At 40.6% G+C, this 20,703-nt stretch overlaps 1 protein-coding gene across 2 annotated transcripts in view; it reads right to left on the bottom strand.

Annotated features, from left to right (window-relative positions):
* SUCLA2 (succinate-CoA ligase ADP-forming subunit beta) overlaps positions 1-12,297 on the bottom strand; it is a 45,138-nt gene extending 32,841 nt beyond the window's left edge. The window contains exons 1-2 of one of the 2 annotated variants that reach the window (XM_058548174.1): positions 12,188-12,297; positions 5,815-5,995 (exon numbers count right to left, since the gene is read on the bottom strand). In XM_058548174.1, the coding sequence (XP_058404157.1) occupies positions 5,815-5,995; positions 12,188-12,277 (271 nt within the window). In that variant the 5' untranslated portion in view covers positions 12,278-12,297. Of the gene's footprint in view, positions 1-5,814; positions 5,996-11,164; positions 11,290-12,187 lie in introns of those variants that run through there. The other variant, XM_058548175.1, reaches the window with a different exon arrangement.
* Between the last annotated feature and the right edge of the window lie 8,406 nt (positions 12,298-20,703).

Genomic DNA, 20,703 nt, shown 5'->3' with positions numbered 1-20,703 from the left:
ATTTTGCCCATACCAGCAGCGCAATGCCAATATTACATTATGGCAAAATAATTAACCTTTGAGTTCAGGGTTAAGGGCTTCATCTTATTCGTTGTACCCCTAGCACAAAGCAGTCCATGGGATATAACAACCACTCCACAAACATGTTTGAACGGGCTGAAGATGGGCGCTCTACTATTGGGGAACAGTCATCCCCTAATGCACATACCAAGCTGAATGAGAGGGGACTCCCACCTAACGAAGGAGGTAACAGATGTAGTTTGTGATCAAACAAATAAGAAATAACCTCAAGTTTACACTTAATTACAAAGAACGTTTATAAAATTAATGATGTAAATGAGTCTACATTGGAAATGTAGACCTCCACTTAAGTCAGAAAATGGCCTTATAAGTCAGTCAAGGTCATGTTAAAAAAAACCTCTTCCTGGGGCTGGCCCAGCGGCACAAGCGGTTAAGTGCGCAAGCTCCACTGCGGCGGCCCAGGGTTCGCTGGTTCGGATCGTGGGCGTGCACCGGCCACAGCTTGTCAAGCCATGCTGTGGCGGTGTCCCATATAAAGTATGGGCTGACATTCGTGCCCAGGGCCAATCTTCCTCAGCAAAAAGAGGAGGATTGGCATCGGATGTTAGCTCACGGCTGATCTTCCTCACCAAAAAAAAAAAAAAAAAAAAACCTCTTCCTCATACCCCACATTCATTCAATCAGGAAATCATACTAGTTCTATCTTCGAAATTAATGCAGAAGCTTGACCGTTCCTCACCACCCCCCGTTTGGACCCTGATCCCAGCCACCATTATATCTCACCTAGATTATCCTTGCCCCTGACAGAACATTCTCAAAGCAGCAGCCAAAGTGAGCACATCACTCCTCTACTTAAAACTTTGCACTGGATGCCCATTTCACTCAGAATAAAAGCCACAGTCCTTACAATGGCCGACAAGGCCCTATATAATCCCCCCAGCACCCTTACCCTTGTGTCTCCTAAACCCTCCTCACGGCTCACTCCACTCCAGCCACACTAGTCTCCACTGTTCCTGGGCATGCTCCCGCCTTCAGGACTTGGCTCTAATCCTCCCTCTGCCTGGATCCTCTTCATCCAGGTATTCATTTGGGAAAGGTCTTCATTCCCTTCAAGTCTTTCTCTAAATCTCACATTGCCCATGAGGCTTACTCTGATCACCCTATTTACTGCTACAACCTGCCCACCTGTGACCAATACCCCCTTAGCCTGCTCTACTTTTTTTTCCCATAGAAGTCAACACCTTCAAACACAATATACAATTTCTCATGTTTATATTTATTTTGCTCCCCCACCAGAATACAGTTCCAGGAGAGCAGAATCTTTGTTGTGTTCATTGATGTTTACAAGCTCCTGGGAGGGTTCCTAGCATATATTTTCTGAAAGCTGAATAAAAGAATATTTAAAAACGGAGAGAATTCTTATAAATCTAGATTTTCTGCTGCTCTTAAAAAAACTCAGAACTGGAAATATTGGGCCCCGCAACTACAGCTGATTAGAAGTGCCTTGTTTCCACCAGACAGACCCTTTTCAATTTGCCATAGTCCCCACCATTCCCAAGTATAACAACTAACATTAGATGAAAATTAGGGAAAACTCAGAAATTAGAAATTTCCTTAAAACTAACAATAATTTTCTTATTAAGAATAAAACAGGTGGCCTAAGGGACTGTGGCAAACTAGAGAGTTCGTGCCCAAACTAAAATGAGCAGCCACTAGTCATTGTACCCATTTGTGGTTACCTGCCAAGTCATGACTTTCCAGTACTTCAGAAATATTCATTTATATCTAAAGAGGGTAACTGTAATGCACACAGTGTAAATGTAATGTAAAAATGGTCAATAGTTAAACTGGTGCTTTGCAGGGCTAAATTCCAACATTTGTACTCATTAAACTGGGAATTTAACATACTGACCTAGTGAGTAAGAATAATGAAGCTCTACTTCTTCAAAAACATTTTACAAGACAGAAGGCTATCCCCCCAAAGTATCAATTTCCTCTCTTTAGGAATATAAACTCCTTAAGGGCAGAGATGATTCTTCAAAAGTTCTTTCTCATAAAAAGCCCTTCACAACAAAAGAAAAGCCAAAAAAAATTAATGACATACAGGCTCATCAACTATCAAGACAGGGAGAAAGATTAGAAGATAAGTCTGAGGACAATTGATTGAAATAAAGATTTTATTCAATTCCATTAATTCATTCAACAGTTACATCTGTACACCAGACACCATGCTGCAGCTGCAGATACAACAATGAGCAAAGGACACTGAACTTGCCCTCATAGAGCTTACAGTCTTATGAGATTTGGCCCTTTGGTCTGGTCAGACAACATCTTTTATGGATCCCAAGACTGTCTTTAAAATATATTCACCATCCCTCCTAGCTCTCGTAATTCACAAATGTTTTAAGTATTCTTCACATATAGTCATCTAATAAAATATTGGGAACAAGAAAAAAGAAGGCAAAGCCCCATTGTATGCCATCAGAAATCTCCCTCCAGGCTGACATTCATCAATTGGCACCCTTTGCATGTTTATTCAACCAGATAGAAATTCCACCTTAATTATACTAGAATCCAAACTATATTCCTACAATCAATAGGGAAATTACAAGAACCCTGCCAAATGCCTTACTCAAAGTATATTTCGTTGAACTAGTAACTGTAAGAAAGAGATGGCAATCTGCTCCTAGAGCTGACCCTGAATTATAACTACTTCATTTCTCTGTGCTTAACAACCAACTCTTTGATAATCCATTCCAGAAATTTCTCTGTGATCGCCAAACTCACCAACCTTCATTTTATGGATTCATATAGTCTTTAAAAATTTTAGAATTATATTTCTTTCCAACCTTTCTTCCATCTCTAATTTCAGCTATTTATAAGAGATAACACTTGCCTCCAGGACAGTACTTCCCAACTTTTTTCACATCAAGACACATATAGATAATGATAGAATCTGTAGGGAATACCGGGCAAGAGGCCAGGGCCATTTCAGGAGGTCACAAGCTGTAGGGCTCAGTGGCCCCGGACCCCATGCTAACCCAGCTTCTACTACCACCCACAGGACTGAGGGGAAGCAATAGTTTGGCACACCTGTAATGCATTTATGCCCTAGTATATTGGTTGGTAAGGTAAGAGTTTTTTATAAATGGGAATTAGGATTTTGTGAATTTTGTAGTAACTCAAGAAGCAAAAATCACCCTGAGGTAGCCAAAATTAGCACTGGGAATTGCTAGCTAAATAGATAGAACCAGGTGTATTTCTCAAGCACCTCATACCACACCTTCTGCAATTAGAGCCCATAATCAATATCTTCTGATATTAATGACTTGCTGCAAAAGATAAAATTGTCCCCGTCTTCATAGTAGTTACTAAATATATCTTTTAAAGAGTAGATTTCTGCTCCTCTACATTTAAAGGTCCTCATTAATCACTAATCCTGCTCCCATACTATAATCATCATTTGCAGTGTTCTTGAACAAGATGCCTTCTGTTCCAGTGGGCTCAAAATCAGAGCTTCCTACTTGCTCCTTACTACTTATAAGTCCTGGTCCCAGAGAACTTGCCAGAAATACCCATAGTTATAGTATACCTTGCACATAACTATTCTTTCTTCCAAAGCTAAGAATCATTAAAGATTTTTACAAAGAGTAAAGAAATCAAGAAATTGGCATCCTAATAAATTCTACTCCTTTTATGAAAGTTTCTACACAAATTATTTTTTCTGACAAAACAATGAAATTTAACTAAATGAGAAAATATATGAAAAACTAAAGAAAACCAGTTATAATAATTTGGGAATAAAAAAGAAATTATACATAAACCAGGCCCTATTAACAGTGGTATGGGAAACATTTTATATCTTCAGCATTATGACGGAAAGAATTGGTAAACAAAAGAAAAGCTTGATGAGAGTAAACAAAAGTTACTCTCATCACTCGAGAGATGAGAGTAACAAAAATAAAAGAACAAAGTCAAACAGTCAGATGTCAAACAGTCAGAAATTCATCCTTAAGGAAAGAAAGGTAGAATAAGAAAAACATACTTTCTCAATTACATATCCAAGTCTTCCTTCCTACTTATAGCTGGGTCTTCTTTAGAAATTAACCTTTAGGTCATATATATAAGACTGAATTTCAAGGAGGTGTTTATTAAAAAGTAGCCTCTGCAAGAAATACTACAGAAATACAAAGCACAAACATGAGTTTTCTTTAAACCTTGACCCTTAAGAGCCTCTAATATATATGGTGTTTCAAAAGTAAAAATGATGTACCTCTTTTACCATGTACAAGTTCAAACTACAGGTCACCATTAATTAACAAAAATCTCACCGAAATTAGTATGAACACACAAAAGGCTTTTGCTGAATAAAAAGAAGTTTGCTTGTGATCTGAATAAAAAGAAATTTTTTCTGATTAATTAAAAAAACTGTAAATGAAAAATCATGCTCCAAGTCAAGGAAATCATGGCCATCTCGTTCAAAAACAGAGTATATGATAATAAACGACAATTTTCTGAACTTGTCCATGCCCCTACTTTTGAAAGAAAAACCCATTCTAGAAACAAATATATATAAACCAAGATGAAACCTTAAAATTTTTAAATATTTTTAAAATGTTCCACATCTTACTTGAAAAATTAGTCTTCACCAAAGCACATGTGCATTAAAATAAATGCACATAGTATTCAAATGTGCATACAACATTGTGCTAACCTACATAAAATTAGTGAGATTTAAATACTGCTAAAAAGAAAATGCAGTGTACAGCTAGTACATTACTTTTTTTTTTTTTTGGTGAGGAAGATTGGCCCTGAGCTAGCATCTATTGCCAATCTTCCTCTTTTGCTTGAGGAAGACTGTCCCTGAGCTAACATCTGTGCCAATCTTCCTCTATTTTGTACGTGGGACACCACCTCAGCTTGGCTTGATGAGCATTGTGTAGGTCCACACCTGGGAGCGGAACCCTCGAACCCCGGGCCGCTGAAGCAAAACGCATGAACCCTACCACTACACCCTGGGGCCAGCCCCCATATTACTCATTTTTTTATGTTCTCATATTAAATCCTTAAAAATGTAAATTGAAGCATATTTTCTAAAGACAAAATTTATATTTTAATTAAGAGATTAATATAAATTCACATTAACAAAAGCTATTAAGGTTTCTGTTATCAATAAAAGAATCTACAGTAAACAAGGGCAACTACTTAATTCACTTAATAAATATTAATATTTATTGATTACCTAAGTGTCTAGGTACTCTTCCACAGTGCAGGCACTCTTCTAAAAGTTTGGGATATACCAGCAAACAAAAGAAGACAAAGAAACCCTGCTCACATGGAGCTTACAGTCTAGCACTCAATTCTTTTTTCCCCTTTTGGTTCCATATTTTTCATGTCAAAAAAAAAAAAAAAAAAAAAAACAGAGATACTAGACCTCTCTTTACAACCACATAAACAGCTAAGATTTTCCTTCACCAGCTCCCTGAAGAATCATCACAGTCACCACCCTTTTAAGCTACAGAATAGTAAAACATAACTTCCTTCCTCATTATTGTATTCCAACAAAATATAGGACTTCAGCTTCCTAATGCCAATAAGTGATTCTTAAGTTACTAGCACTATTATAATTTTAGAAAGTCAACAACCATAAAGTTCCACCTTCTCTTTTAAGTAAAATTTATTTTTTAAAAAATAAAATAAAATAGCTAAAAGTTGTTATTAACCCGAAAGTAAAGTTCACATCTCATCAGAGTTCCTGTGTCAAGGTGGCACAAGTTTTTTTTAATTTAGTACCTAATTTTTTGGCAATTGCATAAGCTTCATCTGGTGACTTAGCCACGTGTCCTTTGGGAATGGAGACGCCAGCTTCTTGCAACAATTCCATACTCATGTATTCATGTAGTGAAAGACTTCTTTGCTGTTGCTGCTGTACTTGGAGTCCATGGTTGTTAAACAATCCAGAACTTCCCAGAACCTAGAGAAATTGGGGACATATTTATACAACAGCGATTTGGCAGTTATTCTTGTTAAAAACACCTTCTCAAAATACTTTGTTTATATAGAGTACTTGGGTCTTCATAACTATAATACGTGTTATATTAAATCATCAAATATAATATTCAGAGTACCTAAATTACAACATAAAACTAAAAGTTAATCTACCAGCTAAATATCAACTGTTACCCTTGTGGTTTTAACTATTTCCTCATCATCTCTAGTCTTATCTTTCATTTGAGCTTTACTACCATGTCTCTAATGACCTATAGAGCATTTCTACCTCAGTGCCAAATTCAGCAGATCTGAAATCAATCTCATCTTTTCCAACAGACCAAAAATCCTTCCCAGCTTCCTTCTCTCCACCTTTCCTCCAGCACCTAACAAATTGCCTGGCACTAGATATGTGATAATTGAATGAGGTGGTACCATTACTATTTCATACACTCCAGACTTGAAACCCTGCTTCATCTGTAGTGGATGCTGTGCTGTCCAGATCCTCCCTTCAGGACCAAGGCAGAAATAGCCGCAGCTGCTAGGAGTGTTGGCTGCGCACAGCTCTCAGCTGTGTCCTCTCATTGGGGCTCCTTCCCCAAAGTCACACCTCCTTCCCATTGTCAGCCTGCATCCAATCACTGGTCAATAGGGGTTAAGGGAGGAATATAAAGAGCTGGCACCTTACTCCAATTTGGGACAATTCAGAAAGACCATCCTAATTGCAGATCTCCCAAAGGAATGGCAGAGGTCCTACCACAACTGCACCACAGTTGTACTTCTCCCTCTACTCAATCCTCCTTCCTTCACTCTCCCACAGGTACTGATCCAGAGATCACTTTCCAGTAAACTTCCTCCATGAAACTCTCCATCTAATAGCCTGCAAATAACATCTCAGAGAACTGATTTGCAACACCATCTTTAACACATTCCTTCTAAAAGATTCCCTTAACTGGTACCTCCTTTACTAACCCAGTTCAGCCGTTTGTCCTTCATGACTGAACTGCAAAAGCTTCCAAGAAAGCGTTGCCAACTACAAACTCCTCCCTTTTTCAATCTATGTACAATATTCATTCATTCAATTAAATATTTATTGAGCACCGAGGCAATGGAAATAGAGCAGTGAACCCAATAAAATCCTTACACCTAAAGCTTACATTCTAGGGTTTGTTTGTTTGGGGGAGTGGGTGGGGGAGAGGACATAGGCAATAAAGAAACGTAACATGCCAGACTGTGGTAAGAAGAGTGAGGAGACAGAAAATAAAGGATAAGAGGAAGTGCTACTTCACACAGTGGACTTTTCTCCACTAAAACGTCCCTCAGTAGGGCTGAGTAAGAAATATTCTTTCAAAAAGAAATAAAAAGGAAACAGAAATAAGATGTCCCTCTGCCAGTTTTGAAGTCATAGCTGAAACAGAAAGGAGTATGAGATCTGGCTTTTCAGCTTCCTGCGGCAGGGCCACAACAATGAGAAGTGTTGAAGGAAAGATGTACATCAGTAAGATATCCAGCATCTATTAGTCCCAAAGCTTCACTAAGTTAGAGCCTAGTCTTAACCCACAAAACACGGAGAAACACCTCCCTCCCTTTTCCCAAACTCCTCAATCCTATCAACTTTATATGGCAATATGTAGAACAAATTAAGTGCTATGAAAGCCTTGGAAGATTGCATTGGAATCACACATTTAGGTGTTATCCATACATTTCCATTATCTCCACACAGAATGCAGAATACTGAAACATGGTTCATATGAAACACACAGTATCATAAGAACTGAATTTAAAGGAGTCTTAATATAAACAGTCTGTTTCTTAAAGGGGGATCCTGAACCATTCGTATCAAAATTACCTAGGATGCTTCTAAAAACGCAGATGCCAGGACCCCATCTCATCTACAAAATCAGAATCTCTGGACTGGGCCTCAGGAAATCTGCAGCATTTGTGACAAGTCATTCAGTTGATTCTTCGGCACTCTACAGTTTGAGAACCACTAGTCTAACAAGTCAATCACATATAATAGCAACTTATTTCTGACTCATCTGGTAAACTAAAATCCTGGATAACATTTCACCTGGGTAGCTCAATTCCCTGACTTAGTGTCACTTTAATATTAAAAGCCAGCAATGTCCCAAACTTCAGTAATCATCTACCTTCTGAAATCCCAACAGAAACGAGTGCTTAGTCTAGAAAAGGCAAATATAAGAATGTTCATAACAGCCTTTTCATAATAGACAACAAATGGAAATGACCCAATTGCCCATCAACAGGAGAATGGATAAACTGTAGTATACTAATATAATAGGATACTACAGAGCAATAAAAAAAAAGAATTATTGCTCACACAACAATGGATTAATCTCATATACATAACTTTAAAGAAAGGAAGCCAGCACAAGCATACTTACATGATTTTTTTTTAATATAGTTCCAAACCAGTTAAAATTAACATATGGTGACAGAAGTCAGAATTAGTAGTTATCTTCTGTTGGGGAATACTGACAAGGAGAGAGAACATGGGTTTCAGCCTTCTGAGGGCTGAAAACATTGTATATCTTGATCTGACTGGTGGCTATACAGATGTATACATACATAAAAATTAATCTAGCCACCCACTTAAGTTGTACATAAATTGTACATAAACTGTGCACTTTAATATACATAAATTATACCTCAAAATAATAACAAAAACAAGGGGAGGGAAGTACCTAGCATAAGCTTTGCAAAAATAGTCATACACTCAAACATTTTTCAATGCCTATATACTAGACACTGTGCTAGGGACAGTAAAAGAATAAGGCCGACTTAGTCCCAGCCACAGAGTTCACAGACAGGTACAAACAGCTCCAACACATATAAGAACAATCAGAGAGTCACTAGGTGGCACCTAATAGCTGGGTAGACCAGAAAATACAACATAGAGGCCTGATCTCAGTCTAAAAAAAAAAATCTAACAGCTATAAAGCATACTTTGGGGACAACTGGGGAAATATGAATCTGAACTATATATTAGATATTAGTGTTATAGCAATGTCAAATTTCCTAAATGTGATAACTATATTGTGGTTATTTAGGGGAATATCCTTAGTCTCAAGAGGCGTATGCTGAAATATCTAGGGGTGAAGTGCCATGATACCTGCAACTTACTCTCAAATGGTTCAGCAAAAATAAACGAATGTAATTTTATACATACATATGTATATAAAGATACATGCATATAATTTTTTAAAGATAAAGCAAATGTTGCAAAAGGTTAAATTTAGGTAACGGCAATACAGGTGTTCATGTACTTGTTGGAACATTTCTATCAGTTTGAAATTTTTCCAAAAAGAGTTGAGGATAAACCCATGGTGGAAAATTCTAAGTATATTTTTATGATTTCTTTCATTAGTAGTACTCATAAGGTATTGCTGATAGCTTTATACTACTTTAAAGATTTTTTAATATTCAAAGTATTTTGATAATACTTTCCTTGCACCACTAGAAGTTGTAACTTGAAATATCATCAGCTTTGACTTATGTTGGTAATACAAATTCCTGCATAATCACAAAGATTCCCACATTTAAGTATTATCTTTCTTCACATTATCACTTAGAAGTTTCCTTCAGCCAAAAGATGTGGTAAATATACAGTCATGAGCTGCATAATGACATTTAGGTCAACCATGGACCACATATACAACGGTGGTCCCATAAGATTAGTACCATATAGCCTAGGTGTGTAGTAGGCTAGACTATCTAGGTTTGTGGAAGTACACTCTATGATGTTTGAACAATCACGAAATCGCCTAATAACAAATTTCTCACACTATATCCCCGTCCTTAAGCAACACACAACTGTATACAATGGAATATTAGCCATAAAAAAGAAGGAAATCTTGCCATTCGCCACAACATGGATGGACCTAGAGGGTATTATGCTAAGTGAAATAAGTCAGTCAGAGAAAGACAAATATCGTATGATTTCACTTATATGTGGAATCTAGAAAAAGCAAAACGAACAAACAAAACAAACCAGAAACAGACTCATAGATACAGAGAATAAACTGGTTGCTACCAGAGGGGAGGAGGGGTGGGGGTTGGGCAAATTAGGTGAAGGGGGTTAAGAGCACAAACTTCCAGTTATAAAATAAATAAGTCATGAGAATGTAATATACAGCATAGGGAATACAGTCAATAATATTGTAATAACTTTGCATGGTCACAGATGGTTATTAGATTGATTGTGGTAATAAATGTATAAATCTGCTCCTAACCTAAACTATTTTTATCAAATATACACTGGACAAAAGATACAGAGAAACTAGACGAGGGTCAGAGAACTGAACAAAACGTTTAAGAAAATTTGCTAAACTCAATATGTGACCTCAAACAAGATTCTGAAGACCCTGCAACTCTGTGTCCCCATCTACAAAAGCAAGGCATTAGACTGAGGTCCTTCCAAGGGGTTAGACTGAGGTCTTCCACCTAGGTCTTCCACCTGAGGGTGGAAGAGAAAATAGAAGATGTTTAAGAAAATACTTTTATTTTTTTATTTTTTGTGAGGAAGATCAGCCCTGTGCTAACATCTGCCAATCCTCCTCTTTTTTTTGCTGAGGAAGACTGGCCCCGGGCTAACATCCGTGCCCATCTTCCTCCACTTTATATGGGACGCCGCCACAGCATGACTTGCCAAGTGGTGCGACGGTGTGCACCCGGGATCCACACCAGTGAACCGCGGGCCACCGCAGCGGAGCGCGCACACTTAACCGCTTGTGCTACCAGGCCGGCCCCTGAGGCAGAGACTTTTAAAGGAATTTCCAAAAGGATAAAGATTATGATTAGGATGAAAACATATCTGTTCACCAAATTCTCATTTTCTAAAAACTAGACAGCACCCTTTAAGACCCATAAAGAAGAAGTTCAAGGCTTGTAAACTAAACCTTTTTAACCTCTCTCATACAAAACCAAAAAAAAAAAAAAAAAAGAATTTAAAAAATATAATAAAAAGAGGGGAAAAAGAAGAGAGAAAAAGAGAAAAAAATAAAAACAAACTTTCACGACATGACAATTTGCTCCTATAGAAAGCAAACTCACAGAATTCACTACCTCTAGATTGAAAGCATGAATATCTTTAAAAAGATAAAGAAAGATTTAAATCAATTCATTTATGGCATACCTGAGGTTACTTAAGAACATAATCTAAAACTCTGGAATTGATTTACGAAGCCAATCACGCCATTCCACAAGTTTCTTGGTGTCATCGTTGGAAAGAATAGGCCAATTCTTATGTTCTGGAAAAAACTGTAGAGCAGATTCAACCACACAGGCTCTGGAGCCAGACAGTTCTGGACTTAAACCTCAGCTGTGACCTTACCTGCTTCCTGACCTAGCCCAAACTACTTGTTCTCTTAGCCACATCTTCTTCACCAGCGATGCGGCTTACAGACTCCTTTACAGTGTTGCTGAAAAGCCTAATAAAAGGCTACACGTAAAACGCTTAGCACAGTACCTGGCACACAGTAAACACTCAAACAACATACAAATAAAAACGGTGGTTATTACGCTATCCAGAAATGAAGTGACCCAGGAGATGATTTTCTTACTTCCTCAATTGGTAAGCTAGTAAGTAGCATCTTATTAAGACAATTAACAAACAGAACAGTACACAAAGGCTTCGGGGAGGTGGGAAACTTCCCTGCCTCGTCCCAGAAAAGGCCGGTAAGCAAGCACTCCTGGTCCTGTGAAGTCAGTCCCACCCATGACAGCTCCCAAGGCACACAAAACTACAGCTGAAGGGCATTTTCCCCCTCCTCCAAGACGGGCCGAGGCCGCGGCGGACGAGGACATGGCAGCAGAAACTGCCCAGGCCCCCTCTCCTCCACTGAGCCCACTCCGGCTCCCCGCCGCCCCCTCGGAAACCCGGTGAGCAGCCGCACCCGGGGCGCCGGAGCTTCTCGCGGACTGAGAGCCGGAGCAGAGCGGCGCGAAGATGGGCCCGCTCACAGTCCTGGCGGAGAGCACTCCTGGGCAAGCCGCCCGCGGGCCCGGCGGGGCACCCCATGTCACCCAATGTCACCGACTCCAAGTGACCCCGAGCCGGGCCTCGGGTCCCCTCACACCTCGCCCACAGGAACCAGGTCTCCCACCTCGCCCTTTCTCCTACCGACCCTCGAAGCGAGGGCAGGCGGGGCCGCAATACCTGGGCGGCGGCCCGCAGCGCCGTCCGGGGCTGGTGGCTCCTAAGGGTGGCGGCGGCCAACAGCCGGCTGTAAAACATGGAGGCCGCCATTTCTGAGTCCGACCCCGTCCCCTGGGCGCCGCGCGCAGGCGCAGAAGCGCTAGCCGGCCGGGGAAGCTGCTGCTCCTGGCGCGCTCACGCTCCTGGCCCCACCCACTGGGGCGGGGCCTTCGTTTAACTCTGCTGTGGCCGGACTCCCGGCACCGGACAAGGCAGAAATTGCCTGACTAAGAAGCTGGGCCTGTTGGGCGTAGAGCAAACTGAGCTTTGGAACTGGACACCGCAGCCTCAATATCCGACTTAGGGCCAGAAAGCAACCTAAACATGACCTGGGGAAATATAGTGGAAAGACGACCACACCGGCACCTACGTGATCTTAACTTCTCTGAACCTCAGTTGCCTGATCTGTAAAATGGGGTTCATTCAAAAACTACGTACTGAATGTCTGCTTTGTGCCAAACACTGCATTGAGCCTTTGGGATACAGCAGAGAATAAAACAGAGCGATTCCGGCGCTCAAAGAGAAGATGGCCAGCCACTAGTTACCAATCCAGACGGCACACCAGAATCACCTGAGAAGTTTTTTTTAAAAAAAAATACCTTCGCCAGACCTCATCAGAGGAATGGAGTCAGGACAACTGTATTTCTTAGAGTTCTGTAGATGAATCAGATGCATGCATTGTGCATGAAAACCCTGAGATGATATGTGCCCCATCAAGGAAGTGACCACTCGACAAATGACTGGTTACCTATTCTGCTCTGGACATTAAGCTTGAAAACATGTCCAAGTAATTTCAGTGGGCAAGATCTTAACCTAGGAATAGGTGGACATTGCTGACAAGGCTTAGCCAGGCTCTGGCACCTACTTCTGATGCCCAATGACGAGATCCACCGACTAGCACCATATAAAGAAAAAGTGAATCTAAAAAAAGCAGTCTATCGACTTAGGGAATGGAAAGGGGCTTTTTGCAGCCCCCAAAATCTCTTGAGTTCTTAAAGGCAGGACTTAAGGACTTTTTCTTTCCATTGGCACTCATGGGGGACTGACCTCAAGGCTCCTTTCATCACTAAGATGTTCTGTGCAGTTAGAAAAAGGGAGGGGGAAACAGACATTGGTAGTTCAGATGTCTTTTGCTCCACCCTTCTACTGCCCATCATAGCCAATCATAAAATCTGGAGACTCTGTCCAAAAAGCTGCGCTGAGACCTGTCAGATATGAATACGGTGTACTTATTTTCAAGCCAGCTCTTTTTAACTGATAGTAAACACAGTAGTTGAGCTGCCACATGCAACCAACCATCTGAGTCCAAGGCCAGTTATTTAAAGGGCACATGGGTAAACCCAGAATAAGTCAATGTGCTAAAATAAGATGTAAGGCTATAACCCTGCTAGGAGCCTAACTGGGTTAACTTTGCTTCACACTCCAAGTCCGGGTCACAGGTGATCCATTAAAGGAAACAACTCCACTGCTATGTCCTCTGCAATCCTGGCTGAAAAGCAGGCACAGCAGAAGCAGAAATGTGGAATAAGAGCACGGAGTGAGCAAGAGAACATGCAGGTCTGTGGGGCCCAGCTTCTATGGAAGCCTAAGCAAGGGGGAAGGTATACTCCTCCCACGGCGCTTCTTGATTGTGTTCAGAGCTCTGTACCTCCTGATACCTCATTAAAGAACTGAGTGAGGTAAAATGAAGATGGGCCTCCTACCTGCTTAAGTGTTTCATCATTACACAATCAGCCTTTAAAAATGAAATTGGGCCGGCCCAATGTTGTAGTGGTTAAGTTTGTGCACTCTGCTTCCGCAGCCCAGGGTTCACAGGTTCAGATCCCAGGCACGGACCTATGCACAGCTTGTCAAGCCATGCTGTGGCAGGCATTCTACATATAAAGTAGAGGAAGATGGGCATGGATGTTAGCCCAGGGCCAATCTTCCTCAGCAAAAAGAGGAAGATTGGCAACAGATGTTAGCTCAGGGCTAATCTTCCTCACCAAAAAAAGTAAATAAAATAAAAAAATAAAAATGAAATTGCTTTACCAAGAAACTACTTTTTTCACAAGAAAACTTTTGCAATCCTTTGCTACAAGGATCTTAGAAACTAGCAGTGGGCAGTAAAGGACCACAGAATATGGTAAATAGAATAGGTGCTGAGGTTTGGGGACTGGGGGTAGGAGGGAGGGTACTTGAGGAAGAAGGGAAAGAAAGAATTCTTCCTCAAGTACAATTGCATTCCTGTCCTTGACCGTTAGTCTCCCACTTTGTCCATCCCTGCCTTCTACTAGGAGATTAAAGGTAGGGTCGTATGCAGGAAAAAAGGGGAAAGAAATTTCCTGAGGGGCAGAACACTTTAATTTTTTTACAATCCGTTAAAATCATTAAAGTTTTTACACTGTCCACATTTTGATGCCCCACGCAAAGCCTTAGCTAAACTGTCCAATTGTTAACTATAGAATTAATAGAATTACAAAGTGCTATAGAAACAACTTTCAATATGTCTGCTTACCCAGAACTTCCGCTGAGGGCTGAGATGAATACCATTTACTAAGCACTTTGTTTTAGTGTCAGATTCTTACATACATTTTCTTTTTTTTTCCTATCCTTTATTTTGCCATGAGATATTTTCAGAATTCTCTGGTTTTCATCTTACTCCATTTTACCCATCCAACCTCTGCGAGAGAAAGAAACAGTTAACAGATATCCCCGACTTACGATAGTTAGACTTAGAATTTTTCAACTTTACCATGGTGTGAAAGTGATACGCATTCAGTAGAAACCATACTTCAATTTTGGATTTTGATCTTTCCTGGGCAATATGTAGTATGATACTCTTTCGTGATGCTGGGCAGAGGCAGTGAGCCACAGCTCCCAGTCAGCCATGTGATCATGAGGGTGAACAACCGGATACACTTACAACCATTGTGTATCCATACAACCATTCAGTTTTTCACTTTCAGTACAGTATTCAATAAATTACATGAAATATTCAACACTTTATTATAAAATAAGCTTTGTGTTAGATGATTTTGCCCAACTGTAAGCTAATGTAAGTGTTCTGAGCACATTTAAGGTAGGCTAGGCTAAGCTATGATGTTAGGTAGGCTAGGTGTTTTAAATACATTTTCAACTTACAGTATTTTCAACTTACAATGGGTTTATCAGGACGTTACCCCATCATAAATCAAAGAAGATCCATAGTCTCTTGAACTAAAGTTTAGGAGTGAAGGAAGATCAGTAAGACAACATGGGACAGCTAAATGTTTACACAAGATTTCTCTTAGTTTTCTTGAAGTCTCAGAAATGGTAGAAAGAGAAACACTCATCTAAACCACCACAGAATGGCAGTGGCAACAGAGAAAGAGAAACTCATACATTTTCTTATTAATCCTCACAATAATACTTCATTTTATAGAAGAGAAAACTGAGGCTCAGAAACAATAAGTAACTTGCCCAGCGTCACAGCTTTTACTTGGTTGCTCCAGCACAATATTTGAACCCAATTCTGGGTGGCAGGATGAGAATTTAGGATAATAAATTGAGACTCATATCTTCTTATCATTTTCTCAAACCCTTTACCTTTCACTCCATTTAGTTACTAGTATTCATCACTTAAAGGAAAGAATGATGGTGCAGACCAGCAGAGGACAGGTTTTGAGTTCCAAATACAAGGGCTTCCAAATGCAAGAGACTGAATTTTGAGTTTCAAAAGCCTAAGTCCAGAAGGACTCAAGGAAAGTTTACGCCTCAGAGATAGAATTGAAATTACTTTGTCCCTAGAGAAGATGGAAAGAGGAGAATGGAAGGGAAGCAGACACTGTCTGGTGGTTTCTTGAGGAGGGTCCCTGTGCTGTGTACTCTCCAAGGCCATTGTGTCCAGGGTGAAGCACAATTCCACCTCCAAAAAGAGTTGGGAATCTAAAACAAGGAGCATTGGAGGGAGATCCAAAATCCCTTGAGCACAGGGGTAGCACAGGAGTGGAAACCTCTGGCAGGCTAGTGCACCCCTGCAGAGGGAGCAGAATCATATTCCCAGCATTAGTACCCACGCCAGCAGAGCTGTGGAAGCCTGCAAGGATTTCCAGAAGGCTTGAGAGTTATGTAGACAAGCACGGAGCCAGCAGGTGGGAACAAGGAAGGATAGACTTGTAAGGAGCAATGACTCAGAGCATATGGGAAGAGGGCCGTATCAACAGATGCCAGCTTAGTTAGATGACAACACCAAGGAATAGGTGTTCCCTGCTAATCTGTCACTGCATATTTCTCCTAGATTTAAGGAGGAGGGAGAGAGATAGATCCTGATTTAACAGAGGTTAACTTTCTGGCATTTGATGTAATAACAGTTAATAAGAGAATTCAAGTTCAGATGTAGAAAAATAGTCATATTTCTCGTACACATGTATACATGGAATGAACTTGGTATCACTACACCACTGGTTCTCAACCTTGGCTGCACTCTAGAATCACCTAGAGAGCTTTTAAAAATATCTTCGCTTGGGCCCCACCCCTGAAGAGTCTAATTCAATTGTCTGGGATAGGACCTAGAAAGGTATTTTGTAAAAGTCCCCCAAGTGTTTCTAATAAGCACCTAAGGATGACAACCACCCCCGTCTTGCTCTTGCTGCTTCTGTCTTCTCTGTCTTCTCTGCAGGGGAGGGGCTCAGTAGGGGAGGAGGCAGCCACTATGGATTTAACGTCAATAGACCTAGATTTGAATTCCAGCTCCGCCACCTGCCAGCTGTATGGTCTTAAGCAAGTCGCTTGTACTATCTGAGTTTCAGGTTCCACGTTTGTAATAATGAGTGTATTCATTTCCAATAGCTGCTGTAATAAATTGTCACAAACTTGGTGGCTTTAAAACAACAGAAATTTATTCTCTCTTTCAGTTCTGGAGTCCACAAGTCCAAAATCGTTAGCACTGGGCCAAATTCAAGGTGTTAGCAAGGCCATGCTCCATCTGGAAGCTTTAGAGGAAAATCTGTTCCTTGCCGTTTCCAGCTTCTAGTTGCTACTGGAGATCCTTCGCCTGGGCTGCTTCATTCCAATCTCTGCCTCCTTCTCTTCTATCTGCGTCAAATCTCTGTCTGCGGGCCCCGTGGCTTAGTGGTTAAGTGCGTGCGTTCCACTACTGGCAGCCTGCGTTCGGATCCCAGGCGCGCACCAACGCACCGCTTCTCCAGCCATGCTGAGGCTGCGTCCCACATACAGCAACTAGAAGGATGTGCAACTATGACATACAACTATCTACTGGGGCTTTGGGGAAAAATAAAAAATAAAAAAAATAAAAAAATAAAGAAGATAAAGACCTTTAAAAAAAAAATCTCTGCTTTTCTCTTATAAGGATGCATATACATTTAGGGTCCACCATAATCCAAGATAATCTCCTCATCTTAAAATCCTTAGTTTAATCACATCTTCAAAGTACTTTTTGCCATATAAGGTGACATTCACAGGCTCCGGGGATTAGGACCTGGATATCTTTAAGAGGACCATTAACGAGGTTACCACAATAGGCTAATAATTAATGTCCTGATCATCTGACAGGGTTAGAGTTAGGAATAAGTAAAATACATATGTGAAAGCACCTTAAAATGTTATGCAAATGCAAGCTATAATCATTATTGTCACTTTCCATGACTCAGCTTTTAAAACCCCAATGACATGTGCTGTGCCCCTGGCAGCCCTGGCAGCTTTCCATCTGCTCTCCTAGAACATCTCCCTTGAGGCAGACTCAGCACCACCCCAAGTCTATACAGCCCCTTATGAGAATTAGAAAGGGAAGTGACTCCAACCTCAAGACACTTACTTCTGTCTGTTGGGAAATTGACAAAACATATTCTACCATCTCTCAAAAAGTTGTTATAAGGGGAATTGAGCAAATAAATAAATATATTAAGAATAGTGGGAGCCAAGTTTCTATCAAAGAAGGGAGTTAAAATATGGAAAGAGAGAAAGTTAGAATTTTCTCTCAATTGGAATTAAGTAATAGTGTAAACTCATGATTTTCAATACATAGAGATAGACATAGAAAAATTATAGATATTGTATTAGTTAGGGTTCTCTAGAGAAACAGAACCAATAGGATGTGTATATGTAGAGAGAGAGGTTCATTTTAAGGAATTAGCTCATGCAACTATGGAGGGTGGCAAATCCAAAATCTGCAGGGTGAACCATCGGACTGGAAACCCAGGGAAGAGCTGATATTGCAGTTCAAATCCAAAGGCCATCAGGTGGAGACACAGGAAGAGCTGATGTTTTATTCAAGTCCAAAGTCCAGAGAATTCCCTCTTTCTTAAGGGAGGTGAGCCTTTTGTTCTAGTCAGACCTTCAATTGACAGGGTGAGGCCCACCTACATTATGGGGGGCAATCTGCATTACTCAAAGTCCACTGATTTAAATGTAAATCTTACAAAAACACTCTCACAGAAACATCCAGAATAATGTTTGACCAAATATCTGGGCACTGTGGCCCAGCCAAGCTGACGCATAAAATTAACCATCACAGATATAAATATGTGTGTTTGTGTGCTCTGTCCACTGAGAAGTCCTGGCCTGGGAGCAGCAACCCCAATAATAAGCACATCTACTACCCATATCTAATTTCTTTTCTCCACTAAAAGAAACTCGAGTTTCTTGGAGAAATGACTGATTACAGGATTGGACAAGGAAAGTACAAGATGAGCCTGGAATAGTTTGTTAATCCAGAGTAAAGATGCTTAAAGAATGATGGTAATGTGTCAAAAGTATACAGAAGCCAATTTGAGGGGGCTTCCAGTGAGACAATTTGAGCAACAAAATAAATAATAGTGGGGAATATGGAGTAGATGTACTTTTTCCTATTCTTCCCACTTAGTGCAACTAAAAACTCTAGGCATTATATATAAAAGAATCATAAGAAGATTCTGATAGGAAGAGAGAAGAAGACAAACTGGTTAGGGACTTCTGAAACCAAGGAACAGCATGGTGGTGAGTTTCCTGGGTTTTCTTTTTGCCTTATAAATCCCAAATTGGGTGCTAAAGAATGGCAAGCCAGAAATGCCATTGGGTCCAGACACACAAAAAAAAGCCCACCAAAAGTCCACTCTCCATAGCTAAAAGACTAGGAAAGGTACAGCCTAACAAGGCAGAAAAGTTTCAGACAATAACCACTCTACTCTGGCCAAACACAACAGATAAAACCATGGCTCCACTTCCACCCATGCCAGCAAAGTCTGAGTGGGGCCCAAGAATTCCACCCTCACAAGGCTGTAGCTAGGTACTCCAACACCCCACTAAGGGTGGTGTCAGAGAAGGACAGTGAGAATCTTATTCCCACTAATTGACAATGAGCACCTCCCTCCTCCCACAGTGTTAGTGGAGACCGCATGGGGAGCCTGGACTTCTGCCCCAACCCAGACGTAATGAGGCAGTTCTCTCCTTCCCCACTGAGGTGGTGTAGGAAGAGTTGTAATAGAGAGTCAATACTTTCACTATAGTAGAGTAGTAACAGAACCACCCACACTGTGGTGTCAGTAGAAACTGAAACTCTCACCCTCGCCCACTGACCCCACCTTAGTGGTCAATGAAGGCCAAGAGGAGAACCTGGACTTCTATCTCTACCTGGCAGTACCCAGGCAGCTCTCCCCCTTTTCCCTGTTAGAGCAGTGTTTAAAAAAAAAAAAAAAAAGCCAGCTATAACAGAAGATTTAAATAAGATTCAGAATCTCCAAACAATACAAAAATGCCCAGGTTTCAATAGAAAATCATTCATCGTACCAAGAACCAGAAAATCTCAAACTGAATGGAAAAAGACAATCAATGCATGTCAACACAGAGATGACACAGATGTTAGATTATCTGACAAAGATTTAAAATGCTTCCGTGAGCAATTATGCACACGCTTGAAACAGATGAAAAAATTGAAAACCTCAACAAAGACATAGAAGGTATGAAGAAGAACCAAATAAAAATTTTAGAACAGAAAAATACAATAACTGAAATAAGAAAGAGCAGTGATGGGCTCAACAGCAGAATGGGAACAGAGCAGGGCCGGCACCCTGGCTTAGCGGTTAAGTGCTCACGCTCTGCTACTGGTGGCCCGGGTTCGGATCCCGGGCGCGCACCGACACATCACTTCTCCAGCCATGCTGAGGCTGTGTCCCACATACAGCAACTAGAAGGATGTGCAGCTATGACATACAACTATCTACTGGGGCTTTGAGGAAAAAAAGGAGGAGGATCGGCAATAGATGTTAGCTCAGAGCTAGTCTTCCTCAGCAAAAAGAGGAGGATTAGCATGGATGTTAGCTCAGGACTGATCTTCCTCACACACACACACACACACGCAAAAGAATGGGAACAGAGCAAAGTAACAGTGAACTGGAGGGTAGAAGAATAGGAATTACCCATCTGAACAACAGAAAGGAAATAAACTGAAAAAATAAAATAAAATAAAGAGAGCCTCAGACACATGCAGGACTATAACAAAAGATTGAATATTCATGTCATCA

The sequence above is a fragment of the Diceros bicornis genome, chromosome 9 (genome assembly GCF_020826845.1).
Source record: "Diceros bicornis minor isolate mBicDic1 chromosome 9, mDicBic1.mat.cur, whole genome shotgun sequence".
NCBI lineage: Eukaryota > Metazoa > Chordata > Mammalia > Perissodactyla > Rhinocerotidae > Diceros > Diceros bicornis.
The sequence above is the reverse complement of the archived record's forward strand: the minus strand, read 5'-3'. Positions and strand labels throughout refer to the sequence as shown.